Raw genomic sequence first — 18054 nt, 5'->3', positions numbered from 1 at the left:
GTCGGAGGGAAAGGGTCGGCAGCGAAACCTGTCCAGCGGCCATGCGACGTGACCCAAATACAGGAGAGGCGAAGAAACCGCTCGCCTCTCCCTTTTCTGGGTCAGCTCGCGCCGTCGTTTCTTCCACCTGCGGAGGCGCCCACGTTGCAGCAGAGGCGAAAAGCAAATCGGCCAGCCGGCGACTCCTCGCAACACGAGGGGATGGTTCATCGTCGACGCAACGAACCCACTCATCTGCCGATTCACGCTCGCATCGAGAGAGAGACCAGCGCTAACCCCTCTGCCATTCGGGCTCCGCGCGGCGGGACACGTCGTGACCAGGAGCGAGCGCCCGAGAGCGACAGCGTTGCCTGAGCGACCATGTCGCACCACGTCGGGGCTTCGAAGGAGCGCGCTGAAGCTTAGCACCGCTGTGCCGTCGTGTGGCATTCCTACCTGTCTTCTGGGGGGAGAAAGCGAGGGAATGTGAAGAAAGGCGGTGTCTGTTAGGGCCGCTGCGTCTGTGGTGGTGTTCGGGGGAGGAGAATGTCGCCCCTGCTGCGTGCCGTGGCGTTGTGAAAGGCCGAGACTAATCGCGGTTAGCGGGGAGCCAACAACCTGCGCTACTCGTGTGTCGAGAGTGGACTCGCCTTACTGCGTTCCTCGCAGCACCTGAGGGAAGTGCCATTACAGTTGGTGGTTCGCCTCGTGTTTGTCAAGTCTGTGCCTGTGAGCTCTTGCATTGTGAGTGGGTGCATGTTAAGCGCCGGATAGCCACCATCAGTGTGACGTTGAGCGAAGCGCTGATTGCCAGATCGGCATTTTCGCTTCGGTGTAAGGCCACTTTCTAGTAGCGACACAGGAGTGAGTGTCAACGTCTGTAGTCACTGCTGCCTAAGGAACAAGTGTGACCGCTGGCTTCCTGCTGCGGATATGTAATGCCAAGTCGCTTGGTGTTGAGCACGCCGCAGTAATTTCTGGACGACTGCCGTTGAAACCACAGTCATTCCCGGTGGTTCTACAGTGTTGGATATATTCTTGAAGGTAAGCCTACTACAAGTTTGGTCGTTGCATACGCGATGCACTCGATTACATATCGAGGTGTTAAGACATCGTTTTGTTGTAATCGCTGACGGAGAGGGCCGGGCGCGCGTCAATTTGCGCTACAGCCTATGCAATCGCAGCTGTTTTCTCTATTTTTTTTTTTGCGCGTTACCGTCAGATGATCGGGAATTCTGTGTACGCAGCTTCAACAGAAGTTTGATTCTGTGTTAATTTGGGTAAATGTCACAAAATTGCTCAGCTCTTTCTGGAGATATATCAAGCAATAATCAACCGTTGAGTGGTCGTGAAGCGTTCAACACTGCACGGATTTAGAGGAAATCTTCAAGCCATATAATGTGTCGTTAATTTTCGGCGCATATTCCGAGTAGAAAGTGTCATTCCAGTGTTGTCACTCTACCTGTCCGTACTTAAGCCATTTAGACACCACGTGTTTGGTTAAAGAATGCGCGCTCCGCTGAAATGAAAATACCCGAAGTGTAAAGATAAAGCTCAGTCCACAGAGATAACAGTCGCGGAAAACTCATAGTGCGATGGACACGTAGCGTGCACGTGCATTGCACATTACCTGCTGGCTTCATTAATCTGGCTGATCCCTCGAGCTTCCCCTTCCTTTCTATGAACTGCCTGGCACCGAGACGATTTCGATGCTAGCGCCGAAGCAGTTCAGTGCAAAGACGCTGTATTGCGGTTCTTTTCATTTGGTTTGATTTCCCGCGAAACAAGCTTGAAAGCACCGTGCTGCCAAGAATCGCCTCTGGCCGACGACCGTGACAGGCTAAAACTGGTCCTCTGTTCGAACTGGCACTTCTGGAAATGAGCGCGGTTTCTGCATGGCTTCGAAAACACGCTGCTCGCTTTTTCCCTTTGGGGTTTCAGAAGAGCGCGACTCACGCGAGCGAGAAGATGTCGAGAAGGAGTTAGGGAAGGTGCGGATTTAACGGGAAGAGCCTAGCCCCTAGGCGCGAGAAAGAAAAAAAAAAACACGGGAAACCCGCCATTTTGACAGCATTGATTCTGCGAAACGAATCCCATTTCCTCCCATCGGGGTGTCAAGCAAAAAAAAAAAAAACAGATTTTGGCGAAGTCTGCCATTCCTCGAAGATGTATTTCAAGGAACTCAGGTGATGTCCGGCGGCGACTAACGCGCAAGCAGTGAAATGTCGGCGCAAGGATTGAAAACGCACGCTTGGTTTCTAATAGCCCTGCGGCTTTCACTGAAAAGAGGATATCGGTGCTCTTGAAGCAAGGATGTAATGCCGGGTTTTGCTGTGTGCGCTGATTCGCTTGACTTCTGCAGCGTCCCATGTTATGCTGAAAAGGGCGCTGCGATTCGGAAAATAAGAACAAAAAGAAAAAAAAGAAGATTGGAAATAAAGCCGTCCCGCAGGATTCTGTCCACGCGCAAACTCGCTGCATTTCTTGCCCGGCAAAATGAAACATCGCGAGACGTATATCGCTCTGATCGCGCACCGCCGCGAGGGGAGGTTGAAAATTCCGCGCATCTCCGAGGGGCGAGCCGACGGTGCCGTCAGAGGTTTTTCGTTTCTTTTTTAGGCTGGCTTTTTTGGTGTGTTCACGATCTATCCCCTACACTGGGTGTATCATGTTTCCAGCTTTTACACGCGAAAACAAACAACCGGTCCGTCCGTCGCGCCCGTCAATCAAATTTTACGCGCGCCGAGCCCCCCCCAAACAAGTTGCCCGCTTTGCTTTCCGCGGTCTCCCCTCCTCCTCCCCCAAGGCCGCAAAGGGGCGTCTGACTTCCTGTCTGTCGGGAAAGGAGGCACAGGGGTGAGAGGGATGAAGGCTCTGAGAATGACCTTCGCGTTCGGCTCATTGCGGCTTACCGCCAAGAGCCTACGCAGGTGTTCGTGGCGAATGCAGCGAAGCGAGCCAAAGCTGACGAAAAAAAAAAGATGCGATAAAAACCGGATGGCTCCAAAGACAGCTTAGAATAGACGATCGCGGTGCGCTTGCAGCTTTAGGGCGTGACGTAAAGCTATCAAGAGCGCTAGGCGAAAACAAACTCCATGGCTTGAGGTCTGCTTTGTTGGTTTTTGAATGCAAATAAGCACAACTGTTTTTCATCTCCACCTGCAGCGTTTGCTTTATGTAAACAGGTTCAGCGGCCCTGTAGAATGCCTTCTGTGTTTAACTGCAACAATGTTAAGCGGTACTTGAAAAGACGTATATTTTATCCGGTCTGGACGAGGCTACTTGTATCCGCATTTGTATGCCATTATATGCAAGAACAGTGTTAAGCTGTATTGCCTCGATTAGTATTTGTATACCCTCATCAGGAAGCTGCTGGATGTTGCGGCTTTCACCTGTGGCGTTCCGTTAGTGTATATTATTATTCTTCCACCTAACGATGAACACCATTTAATCCGCAATTCATAAGAGGCTCACCTAAATCTAGGCAATTATAAATATTTTCTTTCAGGAACAAGATAAATAATAATATTGTGTTCTTTGTTATTGGTGGCAGTTCAGCAGGCGGCAAAAGATATCCTAATCTAAGTTAAAACATTAATATAAATTTTATTCATTTCACACAGGTGACAGCATTGCACCGAAAATTGATCCCACTGCTTTAAGCATCAGCAGCACTGAGATCGTATCGTCCTGTTAATTATATTTTCCGCATTCGTCGCTCCCACACCTCTCGTAGGGATGACATTTTGCAGTGGAGAGGAATCTGAACTCGTCTTTTTGCTGCGGGAACTCAATCTACACGTTCTCAGCATTCTTAGAAACGTCGATTTATTGCCCTGTGTGGCCGATTTCTGTAATTAAATCGGATTAACATCTGGCTCCCGCCTTTATTTTTTTTAATTCTCCCCGTACGGTGGGCGGAGTCGACCAACGCGTGGAGTGCCTTTTACCCAATCCCGTGGCGGCTTTAGGGACCCTAGCGGCTTGCCGCTCTCTCATCGGCGGAGTAATACGTAGTAATCCGTATAAGCAAATAGTCCGCGCGTATTTTTATTTCTGCGGACTTTTTTTTGCGGCTATATCATCTGCGAATGAATCTATTTATTCACGGAAACATAAAAAACAAAATGAAGCGAAAACAATGCCTCCACGGAGCTGGCTGAAAGGCACTCCATGCGTTGGTCGACTCCTCCCACCGTACGGGGAGAATTAAAAAAAATAAAGGCGGGAGCCGGACATTAATTCGATTTAATTAGGGAAATGGCCACACAGGGTAATAAGTCGCAGTTTCTAAGAATGTACAGAATGTAAAGATCGAGTTCCCGCGGCAAAAAGACGAGTTCAGATTCCTCTTCGGTGCACCTTTAAGAAAACTCGATCTAGCTCAGTTTTAGGAATTCACTAATGTGCTAAGCCGAAAGGCATCTGCAAAAGGTAGGAATGGAATGCGGGTAGGAGATATGTCAACTTCCTGCGGTAGTGCAGCCAAGCCTAGGCTGCTGGGGGAAGGGGTGGGCTTCTGCCCACGTGTCACTACGTCAGAATCTACGGCCTGTAAACAAGCATTATTTCCATTTTGTTAAATTCTTTGCACCTTGCCTGGTTCCCCACTTTTTCCTTTTCACGATAGAGGTGTGCAAGCGCGTTTCACTCGCAAGTCGAGGATATGAAAAACAAAAACTTAATAACGCCATAATTCATGGCTTCTTATGTCTTCTTATCAAAGTGGAAAATGTGTCAGAAAAGCAGTTGATAAGTTTTATCGGCTGAGACAAGGTGGAAGACAGAAATACTACTTTGGACTGTACATGTAAGCTTTGGCTGCACTTGCACATAAAATGTTTCTCTGGTTCTTACACGACAGTGAACTAGAAATTTGTTTCTATGGGAGGTCTCCAACGAGGGTAGGGCAACAGCCCTAAGCACGAAGGTGACACTGCGCGCTGCTAAAGTAGGAATACTGCTTCACATAGGTTTATGTCTGATGAGAAGATGAGAACTCCGTATTAATTTTTTTTGCTCAAATTGTTACGTTTCATCGTGAGAACGTATACTAGTGGAGATGTCTATCATCTCGTGCACACCAATTAAACGACTTTTTTCAAAGTGAATTCAGCCTCTGCGTAAACTTTTAGACGGCCTATGGAGGCAAAACGAAGTTCACTTGCCGGTGGCGGTAGCCACGCGCCACCGCGTTCAGTTAGTCAGTACAAGTTCACCCGTTTTTTCTGTTCTGCATTTCGATGGAGACCAATGCCCAAAATTTACTTGCTCTGACCCTTCCAGCTCGAGGTAGCCGCGATTAGACAATATCCCTCCTCTGTACGGGCTCTTGACTAATTCCGATCGCGCTTACGCAGTGTGCTCCCTCGCTTAACGATTCTTTTGTGAATGGTTGTTTGTTTGTTTTACCATTTTGTTTGATCATGTTGTTTTGGCAGAACTGGGTACAATAGACGACCAAATAACACACATGGGTATAAAGCACTGCCAAGGTCGACGAGGCAAAAGGCGTTTAATGCACGCCTGACGAGGCCTCGTCTCCCGAATATTGCATCAGGATAGACAAGTGGCCGGTCGCGCCAAGAACAAGAAAGAATAAAGAGGCCGCAAAACTGTACAGTTACAAAACTATCAGAAAGATGCGGTACAAGACGCCATTATTAGAAACATCAATCACTGAGCAGGTAGAATACAATGCAAAGGCACAACTCAAGATACAATACAATACCATATAAAAAAACAAATAAAAAACACATCAAAACAGCATACATGAAAAAATGGTAGTTATGTTTTATCTAGTAAAAAAGTTTTAACCTGTCTTTTAAAACTATTTACTGAGTTGGAGTTACAGACTATTTGAACAATTTCCTGAAACATGTTTAAAATTGCAGGGATTTAAAAGTTAACCGACTGCTTCCCATAAGATGTTCTGATCATGTTTGAAGTAAACATTACATTTCTCAACTCGTAGCCACAGTCAGCGCGTTCATATGTTGCGAAAAAGCCTGGAAAAAGCCAATGGAATTTAGAAAGGGACGCTATCATGTCATTTACGCCATCGGCGACTACTGGCTTACGATCGCTTTGGAGCGCTGTGAGAGGCGACCGCAAATTCTGTTGGTCGAAGCCGGATGCTATGACTGCATCCTACTGGCTCTTTCCGAGCGCTGGCCTCTCCCTGAGAGCGCTGCGAAGCGCTCAGACTTCCTACCCACGGCGGTGGGGCGCTCTACGTGATGTGGGCGCTCCCACGTGGTGCCAGCACGGCGGGAATGTGGGATAGGGCATGCAGTCGCCGACGAAGTGGCTCGACGGCAATGTTTTGATTTTCTTGCGCTCGAGTTACGTACAAGTTCATGGCAACGAAATTAATCGGTATGTGTCGGCGTCTCGGAACGTTTTGTCGCTGTGCGTAGCTGAATAGATCATCGCACAAGCGTCGGCGACTCAGCCAGCGGCGTTTCCAAGTATGGAGAATGCTTCCAAATCCAAATCCAAATCTACTTTATTTCCAACCTACAAGTTGGGGGTCCCCCAGGCAAAAATCTGTCACAGACAGCTTGACTGGGTCCTGGGGGCCTACAGGCAGCATCACGCAGTGGACCTCACAGCACTATAAAAATGAATGCATGAAAATGCGGCGCTTACAGTTCCTACAGAATTACGCACACAACAGACATAAAAATGAATATGAACACGAAACTTACAAACAGCAAATGCAGTGTTTACACTTCCTGATGAGGTATACAATAATATTTCAATATAATATATTTGATTTCAATACGTTTAAAAAGAAACAATCCAATACATGCTAGCACATTAGGATGCAAACAAAAGTTAATCGATCAAGAACCAATCAGTTTTCCGCCGGTCGAGTAGTGGTGTCAGTTCTTATTGGTCAGTGTCATTTATTTGAATTGCAGTACTATTCATTGCCTCATCAGAAAGTTTGTTAATTCGTATCTAAATGAGCTAGGGGCCTTCTGCGATGTCTTAGCGCCTGCATTTCTGACCTGCATTTCTGACTGCGTTATCATAACTGCTAATGCAGTACAAGTGTTCATTAGTGCGTACACTGCATTAAATATACGTGCGGGCAGTTAAAGTGCAACATCTTCGTAGCTTGTAGAAGTAGGAGCAGTGTCAGCTGGCGAACTGATCGGGAGAAGAAGCTGACCAGGCTTGAAATTCATATTGCGGTGCCGACAGGCAGCTTTGTCAACGAGCGCTCTCAGGGTGCAATATTATGGATGTTGTTTGAAGAAAAAGTAGCGTACTAAATAAAATGCGCCGAATGCTGCAAGCAGTCGTTGCCATGATTAAAGCTTTCACGTGTTTTTCCCTCGCGTGACAGCTCTCAAAGCGCCTCGCATGTACTTGGCTCGACGGCGCCTCCTCCGACACGGACTCAGAGGCCCCTCCGATCTGCGGGCGCGGAGTCGAAAACGCCGTTAATAAACACATGCTTTTGGGAAATTTGATGTGACATGCTCAAAAATTGATAGCGCAGCAGGCACTGAACGAAACAGCGAGGTTCCAGGATCACAAACCGTTTTGTTCGTGATTCCTCGCCTTCTCCCTCAGTTATTCAGCGATTTTCTTTGTGTGTGTAAGCATACGTCCACCATGAATTAGAAGTAAACTGATGCACAGAAGTGAACTTATGTCGGCCAAGAATTACTACTCTTGAACACGGATACGTCATTGTGGGCATCGTAAGCGCTATAAGGGTTCCTCACTAAGGACACAAAGCGAATTTAGGCACAAACCTTTGAGCCTGGGCAATAAGTTCGTGTGTGTGTGTGTGTGTGTGTGTGTGCGCGCGCGTGCGTGTCTGCGTGCGTGCGTGGGTGGGTGGGTGTGTGTATGTGTGCGTGCGTGGGTGGGTGTGGAAGGGGGCGGGGGTGTTTTAGATCGACGTTCCTTTTTCTCGAGCGCTCTTCCTGAAACCCAGCAGCTCTTTCTGAACGTCGCCTTGGCGAACCGTGCACCACTAGAGTCAGGCGAAAAGCAAAAAGCAGCCGTTTGGTTTAAGTTAGAAAGGACACAATGCCGCTGTGATGTGTACAATGTGCCTGCAAACTGGATATTTTATCGAAAGAATAGCGTAAAACGCATGCTGTAGGGCTGTCAGAAGCAGAGAAAGTGTACACGCGTTCATGATTGACAAGGTTCACATTTCAAGGTTTTCTCCATGCTGTCATGGTTTATTTTTTCGACAGCCCATTTTGAACGCAGCTACTTAATCGTAAGTTCTGTAGGGCAGACGTGATGCCAGCAAAATGTTTTGAAAAACTTTCTCAGCACTCAAGCCGATAACGACTAAAAAGTCTTGCCGCTTTGCTGGGAGGTATAGCAGCACACCGTATGATGCGGCAAAGGCGAAGTCAGGCGTTGGCTTGCACCAGTTTTAATGAACAATAGCACAGGTATCGCCTCTCAACGCCGACAAGCGAAATCCATTTTGCGGACGTCAATCACGCACCACAGAGAAGCCAGCGTTGAGCCAGCTCTCAAGAGCTGATCAGCCTGGTCTCAATACGACGGAAGGCGTCTAAGAAAAAAAATAAAGGAGGTTAAATGCGGGAGAAGAGTATTAAATACCTCTCTGTGTTCATCCAAGAAAAGAGGGAAAGAGGAAACGCTGAAGGAGCGTCTCCCTAGACGCCAATTTAACTGGATGTTGACCCTCGGTCCCTCTCAGCCTCCTGTCATGTCCTGCCTCGTTTTTATTTTTTATCGGTTGGCCTCCTACTCCCTGCTCTATATCTTCGATTCAAAACATTTATAGCTTCAAAGCCGGGCCGTGGTGGAGCTGACAGCCCGGTCGGTGGCATCGCAACGGCGGCCATCGCGAGGCGAACTGAGAGTCACGTGAGCTGCAGCCACTGACGCCAGCCCCCTCCCCACTACATTTTCATTCGCTTCTGCGCGCAGTGTCTTGAGACGCTGCCATCGGCGTCCGGGGTGCTGGGCCCGGCCCGTCATTAGACGAGCAGGGTGGCACTGCGCTGGTGGCGGCAGGAAAACGGATTGCGCATGCTCAGCCGGGGCATTAGCGTGATGAATGAGGCCGCCTGCCGGGCGCGCGAGACCTAACCCCGCGTGTGCCACGCTAGGGCGAGCGTGAAGCATGAAGCCGCCCGACCTTCTCCGGAGCTTCTTCTCAGTCGGGTGATGGAACGAGGGAGAGAGGAGTGCCCGCCGTAAGACGCGCCGGGTGGAAAAGGGGGGGTGCGCGAAACACAACGCCCGTGAAAAGGCAACAAGGTAAATGTCCCTTAGCTGCGCCGTCTCCTTCCGTCCTTTGGCTCCGTTTATCATCGGCATGCCGAGCCCTCTTCACTTTCCGCCCGCCACGTTCGTTGAGAAGCCTGCCACCGGCGAGACGACGAACAGCACCGAGGCAATGGGGCCTCTCACCTGGGGTCGAGTAATATACGAGGGTGCCAAGAGAAAAGGTCCGCAAACGTTGTACGAAATGGGGTGGGTTATTTGAGTTTCTAAATAAAGTACAATATCTGTGGTTGAAGTTTCTTGTATCTACTATTCTTATTCCTGTAGTCATGCCCACGGAAGTATTACCAGTTACAAATTACGTTTTCTATATGCGTAGAAGTCTGTTAGCACTGCCTTACGTGGCGAGGGACATTTTGACGCGTTTGCACTCTGCACCGCCTCAATTGCGACAACTCAGTTGATTCCCTTTCTAGCTGGCTTCAAAACAATACTCGAATGCATTTTGCACCAAAAGCTAGATGCGTGCTTTTGCTTGCCCCGCTTAGGTCGATTTTTGTTTTTATTGCGCTACTAGCGTTCTGCACTTTGCCGCAGTAATTTTTTTGTTGTCGTGGATTTATTCTGCTAAAGAATAGTTAAAATAAAATGTGAGCTTTTGGGGTGCTAATGATGCGTTTTTCCTGTTATTTCTCCGCAGGTTTCCTTCCCGGCGAAGCACACGATGCAAGCCTTGATAGTCATCGGCGTTGCCGTGATGGCGCTGCTTGCAGAGGCTCGTCCGAAGTGCCCGAGCGGCCAGACGCATCTTTACCCTTGCAAGTGCACGAGAAGCGAAGATGTTGGGCTTCACGTTTTATGCGATGGTGTGAATCTGGCCATGATGTCGCGTGGCTTAGGCAACGTGGACCACCCTGTTGCGAACCTTACGATCGTAGGATCATCGTTCAAAAAGCTGTTTGGTGACGTCTTCAAGGACCTGCAGGTCATCAACCTCACCGTTGCTCATGGGTCTCTCGCCTCCGTGGCCACAGATGTAATGGATCACTTCAACGAATCACTGAAGCTGCTCAGTTTCGAAGACAATGCCCTGACCGAGATCCCGGTGGAACTGATCAACAAGTTCAGGAATCTCACGTCTCTCAATCTGGCGCACAACCGAATCGAGGTTATTCCAGCAAACGCGTTCGGTGCGTTGAACATTCTCTTCGAACTGCGCCTTGACCACAATCTCATTTTCAAAGTGCATCCGTCTGCTTTCACGGGACTCAACAGGTTGGAACGACTTGATATGCACCACAACAAAATGGAGAAGATTGAAAGAAATACGTTCCGAGTTGCGAGAAAGATCAAATACCTTGATCTGTCGTACAACAACTTCACGGCTTTCCAGAAGATCGATTTCAACCAACTTACAAACATGTGGTTTTTAAACATATCGAATAACAGGGTCAAGACGTTCCCGCGTGGCATGTTTGTAGCGAACGCCATTCTCAGAGTGATCAACATGTCGTACAATGAACTGCCTGAAGTGGACGCTAACACAGTCAAGGGTGTCAGGTTTCTCCGTGATGTTTACTTCAGGGGAAACAGAATCAAGAAGGTACACAAACAAGCCTTCGTGTCATCCCGGCATCTTCGGACACTCGATTTAGCCCATAACCTACTAGAGGACATTGGGTACGAGCAGTTCAAAGATTTTCAGTGGCTTGAAAAATTGGACCTAAGTTACAATAAGATAGGCAAAATTGCCAGCGCAGCTTTCTTGAAAATGTATCAGATTCACATCGACTTGAGTCATAACAATATCGACTATATTGGGGACATGGCCTTTCAGGAATTGTCGAACGTTACCGTATTTGACCTTTCTCATAACAACATAACCACAATGCCAAAAGACGTATTTTACTTGTCTGATGTAACTACTCTTCTACTTAATCACAACAACATAAGTGACTTCAACGCGGTCCCTGTTGCTAATATTACCGGTATCAAGGTTCTGAACATGACCTTCAACAAAATAAACGAGCTCAACCGAAAGGCTTTCACTAAAAAGAGACTATATGAACTTCATACCGTTGATTTCAGTTACAATAACATTACAGAAATTACGGGATCTGTTTTCGAAAAGCTAGCTGGTGTGAGATTTGTCAATCTCAGCCACAATTCAATCAAAAAGATCGGCTATGGCACCTTCGGATCAATTCCAACGTTGCTTGAACTGGACATTAGTCACAACAACATTAGCGACGTCAGCCACGGTGGTCTTTCGGCTATGGTAAGCGTTCGCTTTATCAAAGCCAACGACAACAAGATTAAGCGTATGTTTAATTTGCCGATAGCCTTGAACGAACTTCATTTGCAAAATAATCGCCTCACTCACTTCGGACCCGGTACATTCAGGTCGATGAACTCCATGCTGCGGCTATATCTAGATAGTAACAACCTTACCCGCCTGGAAAGAGGATCTTTCTCCAATCTACTCACGCTGCAAACGCTGTCTCTTGCCAACAACAGCATCGACAGAGTACCTTGGGAAGCTCTCGAAGACCTCAGTGCCCTGCAGTACCTCTACTTAAACGACAACAAGATCAAAGCTCTGCCCAAGAAGGCATTCGGTCGTCTCCCGGTCGTGTTCGAGCTTCGGCTTCAGAATAATCAAATCAACAACGTCAGCGAATACGCCTTCGAAGGAATGCTGCAGCTGCTCCGTCTCAACATGAGCTACAACAACATATCCGTAATCCCGCCTGAGGCGTTCAAGGGCCTCGTTTCTTTGCATACGTTAGACCTATCGCATAACTTCCTCAACAAGCTCGAAAACAAAACACATGGCTTGCTGGACGACTTGTTGTCGCTTTCCACTATCAACGTCTCGCACAATGAGGTTGCTTTCGTCACGGAGAAGACGTTTCCCCGATCTCCGTACATTCCTTACAAGCTCAAGCACGTGGATCTCAGCCACAACTTCATCTCGGTTCTGACTAACAGCTTCGACGACGGCCTTGGAAAAGCGGAATACATCGACCTGCGCCACAATCTTATTAACGAGGTTTATCCCAACGTTCTGAGAAACCTGACAAGCCTCACGCACCTAGACATGTCGCACAATGACCTTCGACATGTTGCCAACGGCGCCCTTGTACTGCCTGAAAACGTTAGCTGGGCAGATTTCAGCCACAACAAGATATTCTCAGTAGACCTGCGAGATTTCCTCGGATCCCACGCACTGCGCCATCTGGACTTGCGGTTCAACAACGTGACCATGTTCGAGGAGGAGTACATGGCGAGGATCAAGGGCGGCCTACGCCTTTATTACGAAGGTAATAAGTTCTTAAAAAAGCGTAGTTTTTCCTTCATATTAACTGCTTGGCACTCCGAATTGTGCGCTGCCCAATGCATTCTTTGGAAGATTATTACTAAGCCCTCTGAAAGCAAGGTAGAAAATTAGGTCCGAATTACTTCTAACCGCCATAAAGCTCTTCGCGCATTTGAATACGATACATTTCGAGTTAATTATTCTCTTAACTTTGCTCGGTTCCCCGGCACTGTGTTGTATCTAACATTGCGTATGAGTACACCCTATTGTTACCACAACACGCTGCAGTACTCAGGTTTAGCTGTAAACCCTGACTGTTTCTTCGCACCGCAAATAAGTATCCAGCGCTGCACCTGAGCCAGAATGTTTCAACCTCCATTTCATCTTTGTTAAGTTACGGAGAGCTTTGCAGTTTTTCAGGAAGCCGACAAGAACGAGAAGGGGCTGGGACGCCAGGACCGTCATTTTGAGGTTACCACATATCGGCAGCAAACACATCTTACTGAGTTCAGCGCCTCAAAACTATGCATCATTGTAGGAAGCAAAGAGTATTATAAAGCTCAGTAATGGCTCTGGCATTCGGAGAGTGTCGCAGATAACATTACCGCATCATGTCATTTCAGAGTTACTGATACACTAATGCTCAGAACGCACAATACAATGCCTACTTGTACTCGCCGCTTCTTTGGAGCTGTAGCCCTCATCGCGTATTAAATACGCGCACGGCAATTGCAGAGTCATCTTAATTGCAGATTTCTAAGTGTTTTGATGAGGCACGCACTATCTCTCTCAAACAGGTTTGTTACTCATTGCCTCGCTGCACGTTATTTGGAACTGCTCCTGGCTGGCGGCATTAAGCCTTCCGCCCTATAGCGCTCCAGTAGTAGTCCGTGGTTTTGGTAACATCGAAGAGATAACAGAACGATAACCACTCGGCTTATATAACCAACCAGATAGCTCGTCTACAGGTTCTAAATTGGGACAGACGGCAAGTTTTGGGTTTGACGCAAGGGTGCGTTAAACATTATTGTAACGGAAATACATCCGGCTTTCGCTTCGGCAGTTAAACAGTTTATAATTGCATTTGTTCTCTCAGCTGCTGCGGTTTCGGTTTCAGCTGCTGCGGCTTCGGTGACTATTGTGTCAGTTGCTAATGCAGGTAAAATGAGGCATTGAAACAACTGAAATATAATTGCTGATTCTACGTTAGCAGTGATTCCGACTCATGAGGTATACGCTGACTTTGGCGTTGTAGCTAATAAAAAGAACAAATCGGCGCCCTCTTTATGGCGATGTTTTTTTCTCATGCCTTACATCACCTATACTGACCTTCGACGTCATAGAGATCGTTCGGCTGTTGAAACCGAAGCAGTTGATATGACATGGAATTATCAATTATCTACCGGTCGTAGCCGAATATTAGGAGATGATTCCTGTGTACCGATGCCTTACGCATGACTAGAAAGGAGAAAACACGTAACCAAAAATTTGTCCTCTGTGCACGTTTAAGAAGTGTTTTCTCAGGTGATATCCGAAAATGGTTGTGTCTTCTTGAAACAATGCATGCTGTCTTGAATTTGTTCGCAGGAAATCCTCTGAACTGCGACTGCCGGGTCAAGTACCTTCGCCAATGGCTTGGCCACAACCCTCAGGCGACCGAGTGGAACGACGTCGTCTGCGGCTCGCCGCTACACCTGCACCGACGCCACCTGGTAGACGTCACCCCCGACGTCCTCGAATGCCTCACCGACGAGCAGCGAGCTCAGAAGGGCGATGAGGATGAATCTGCCGTCGACCTCAAGTTCAGGCTCGTAGACTCACCTTCCAAGAAGGCTATACGCTTCGCGTGGTACGTGGCCACCAAGGAGGACGTGTCCGGCTTCCGTGCCATAGTGAGCGACGTGCCCACGAGCAGCCTGGCGAGTGAGACAGACATCCCGTACCGGTACAGAGAATATACCATCGATGGGCTCGAGCCATCGGTGGAGTATCGGCTGTGCTTGGTGGCCTTAGACTCTACGGGAGAAGCCCGCAACTTGCCTAGCCGCCAGTGCAGGACAGTGACTCCAGTTGGCGCAGCCACAAGGACCGTGTCCCCTCTGCCCGTGATCCTCGTTCTTCTCGCGGTCGTGGCCACGGCGCTGTGTTCGGAGTGTTTGATTTTGAGTGCATGAGCCAACCTAGGCTGAAGCAGCGCCACTAGTTGATAGACGCTCAGTGCAATCGCTCGGCTCTCGTTCGCATTTGCTCGGACCTCATGAGTTTACAATCTCCGCTGTACTTGTTCGGCGAGAGTAGAAGCCAAGGGCGAATCAAACCCAGTGCATTGCTCTCCCACGTGGGTATACGTGTTGTCAAAAGACGTTGCATCCTTGCACCTGCCACCTGTTGTGTCCGTCGCCTCACAAGGCTGTCTTCACTCCCCAAAACAGGGACCACACTGGACTGTCGAATTGATCAAAGTATAACACCTGCAATGTGTGCACTTATTGAAATGCGGGTGTGCTGTAGCTGAAGGGCTGCACAGCGAATTTCGCACGTTTTCATATCTGTGGACTGATAACTGCTGCTTTAGATTTTGCGATAAGCAGTGATGCTACCTTGATGCCAAGCAAAAAAGTGACGATGTTTAGCAGTGCGTGCCGTACTAACCACAATCTGCGATTTCTTACCTACGCTGTAAAATTCGTGGTCACAGTTTCGCATTGCTGGCGTTGTGCGTTGCAGACACGTGACAAGCACACTTTGCACTGCAGTGTTGCGCTTGGAAAGGGGCAGTGATATATGAGCCTGGCCAAACAGATATCTCAGCGTGTCGCTAAGGATGCCGTCGGCGTCGACCACAGCGTGAAGAACAATGCCGTTGGCTTTAGCATGCAAGCATGAAGCGCAAGTCTGTATAGTTTGTTGTGCAGACTCTCAACATAAACTGTACAGGAGGACTGTGAACCGACATATTATTTATGTGGAGCTGCTTTGCTGCGATGCGCTCGTCACTGACAGCCTTGACTTTTGTGCCCCAGCGCTAAATCATCTTGTGATTATAACCATGGAATAAAACTATGGCGCAGGTCGCAATCCATTCTTTGCCCAGTGCCTCAATGGGCAGGTTGTTATCGCTCACAGGCTGTAGAGACTTTGTAATAATTTTTTCTCACTTTCTCACAGATTGCAGACAGAATAAATATTTGTTTACACAACCCACGTTGAAATATTTGAAAAATGAATGTGAAAGGTGACAGCGTGATTTTTTTGCCGCATTAGCATGTTTTTTGACTGTTGTAAAAGCGGACCAGCTTAAATTTTTATCTAAGTTAATGATTAGACTCATATTAAACGCACCAACGTTCCAGGTGGACCCTTTTCGAACAATGGAAGAGTCTGACGGTAACGTGTTTAATTTTCTTTAGTAGCAGTAATGTTTACAATTACGATGCTGCGTTGCCATGCACACACACCAAGCGTGGTCAGAAAACACGGGCTCATTTCATTGCGGTTGTCGGTGGTGCCGACGAGGACAGGAAGCAAGTGATCAACGTCAACTACAAGTGAAACGTTGCTTTAGGCTTCTTTCCAAGGATTCGTCCCAAGGCTTCGTAGAGACTTGGCTAGACTACAGGCTGGAGTCACCACTTTAAAGTCAAGCGTCATGATCGTAAACAAAGATGATGCTGTGAACGGCATCTGTGCGGGGTGCAGGCAGAAACGTAGCTTGCTTACACAGCGGCAAGCGACGCTGCCTCCGAAACTAACACGCGTGTGCTGAAATCTGAATGCGCGTGCGTTGCTTGTAGTTGGAAAGAGATATGTTGATGTGTGGAGAGTTTTTCTCACCTTTTTCAGCCTGTTCGCAGAAGAGAATATACCTTTCTGAGGCAATCCCAGAACCCCTTGCGGGCGCACAGTGCAGCATGGAAAAAGAGCCTACGAGGTACAAGCCTACGGAGCAAGCAAGCAGGCCTGAGAGATCCACGGCACGTGGTAAGGGTGACTGCCTAACATCTGAACCCCCCCCCCCTTTAACCACGTTCAGCTTACGGCCCCAGCCACATGTAATATCGCGCTTCAACTTGCCATGCTGAAACACGGCAGGACGCGTACGACTTTCAGTCGCTCACTATTGCACTGTTTTCCGCTCGTCTGAAAAGAAACCATGCCATCTGACTGATTAGATTTAAATACAGAAATGCCATGCTAGCCGCTAAGCCGATCTGTCGCCGATCTTTTCCCGCTGCGGGGCCGCTACCCATCGCTTTCGTCCTTGCCTCACCGCGATAAACTTGTCGAACCACAGCAAATGAAAGGGCCACAGAAACGGGGACGACATCGAAGAAACATGCACTACAAGTATATTTCTTCGATGCCGAATTATTTCCGCTCCGCTGCCACTTTATATGCCATTTTATTCGTCAATTCTTGACGCTTGTCGCTAGATGTTCGTCGCTTGTTGGCTCTCGCCTGCTGCTTGTAAATGCGACCTTGCCATCACTTCGGGCAGGCGGTAACCCTGCTTTAATCTTATCAACTAGAAGGTATCTTCAGAGATGTTCGCAAAAGCTATGCGGGGGTGGCTCAGTATATCATGCTATGATATGTCGTTGCCATTTGGCAAGAAGAGGGCAATGGCAATGTATATTGAACTTCTGCATCGTTACAACTTTTAGCACTAACCACTTCGAATTAAAATTTTGTTTCCCTCCATCGCCAAAAAAGCGCAAATAAATGTAAAGACGCTTTCTTTAGAGTTGGTAATACGAACCAGCCGCTGTTTTTACTGCAAGCGATAAATGGAAGAAGGTACAAACAGAAAACCAAGGACAGTGTGAGACTGGTAGTGCATAGTGTCATAGGTTTGAGAAAGAGTGGACGCGGTCGCTTAATCAGCGGGTAAAGAGACGAGAAGATGCATTAAAGTTACATGAAATTTGCCTGTTTCTCGCGTACTACCGAACTTAAAGTTGCCATCTGCAAGAACAGCCACAGTTCACGTCGCGCAGAGGTGGGTTGCTTAAAAAAAACCCTAACATGAACAATCGGCTTCAAGACGTGCGGAGTGCCTTTCGAGGCAAGTAACTACGCTAAAATCTCCTTTCCCTTCGCACTTATCTAATAAAATTCCCAGTAGCTCAATGGATCAAAAGGTACAGTAATAAAAAAAGATTAAATATTTTTATTTTTTTGCTCAAGTGCAAAATGTCACCGATATAAAAGCCTAGTTCTTTTTTTTAATATGTTATGATGCGTTAATGCCCACACCTTCCATCTAGAGTTTTTGGCGGTGTAACTACCTGCAGTTCGTTTTTCATTTTTGTTCCTTTCATGGACGCTATTCACATCGTTCATTTTATGTCTGTTCAGAATTATAATTAATTTGCTGTTCATTTCAGGTGGCATTCAGCGGTTACATCTATTACTGCATATTTTTATAAGCAATTGGCAGACAGCGAGGTTAACAGAACGCCATCGCTCCTGAAATAGCATTTATCTGAGGCGGCAACTTTGCGATGAAACAGCAA

The 18054-nt window shown here is 47.7% G+C and overlaps 1 protein-coding gene across 1 annotated transcript; it reads left to right on the top strand.

Moving 5' to 3' along the window:
• Positions 1–167: 167 nt before the first annotated feature.
• On the top strand, positions 168–15546 carry conv (insulin like growth factor binding protein acid labile subunit convoluted). The gene is made up of 3 exons (XM_089547793.1): positions 168–1023; positions 9920–12542; positions 14126–15546. Exons 2-3 carry the CDS (start codon positions 9944–9946, stop codon positions 14710–14712), a joined length of 3186 nt encoding a protein of 1061 aa, XP_089403919.1. The 5' UTR covers positions 168–1023; positions 9920–9943; the 3' UTR covers positions 14713–15546.
• The last annotated feature ends 2508 nt before the right edge of the window (positions 15547–18054 follow it).

Source organism: Amblyomma mixtum, chromosome 6, assembly GCF_055824585.1.
Source record: "Amblyomma mixtum isolate Tamu chromosome 6, ASM5582458v1, whole genome shotgun sequence".
Classification (NCBI taxonomy): domain Eukaryota; kingdom Metazoa; phylum Arthropoda; class Arachnida; order Ixodida; family Ixodidae; genus Amblyomma; species Amblyomma mixtum.
Note: the sequence above shows the minus strand (reverse complement) of the source record. Positions and strands in the feature narration are given on the sequence as shown.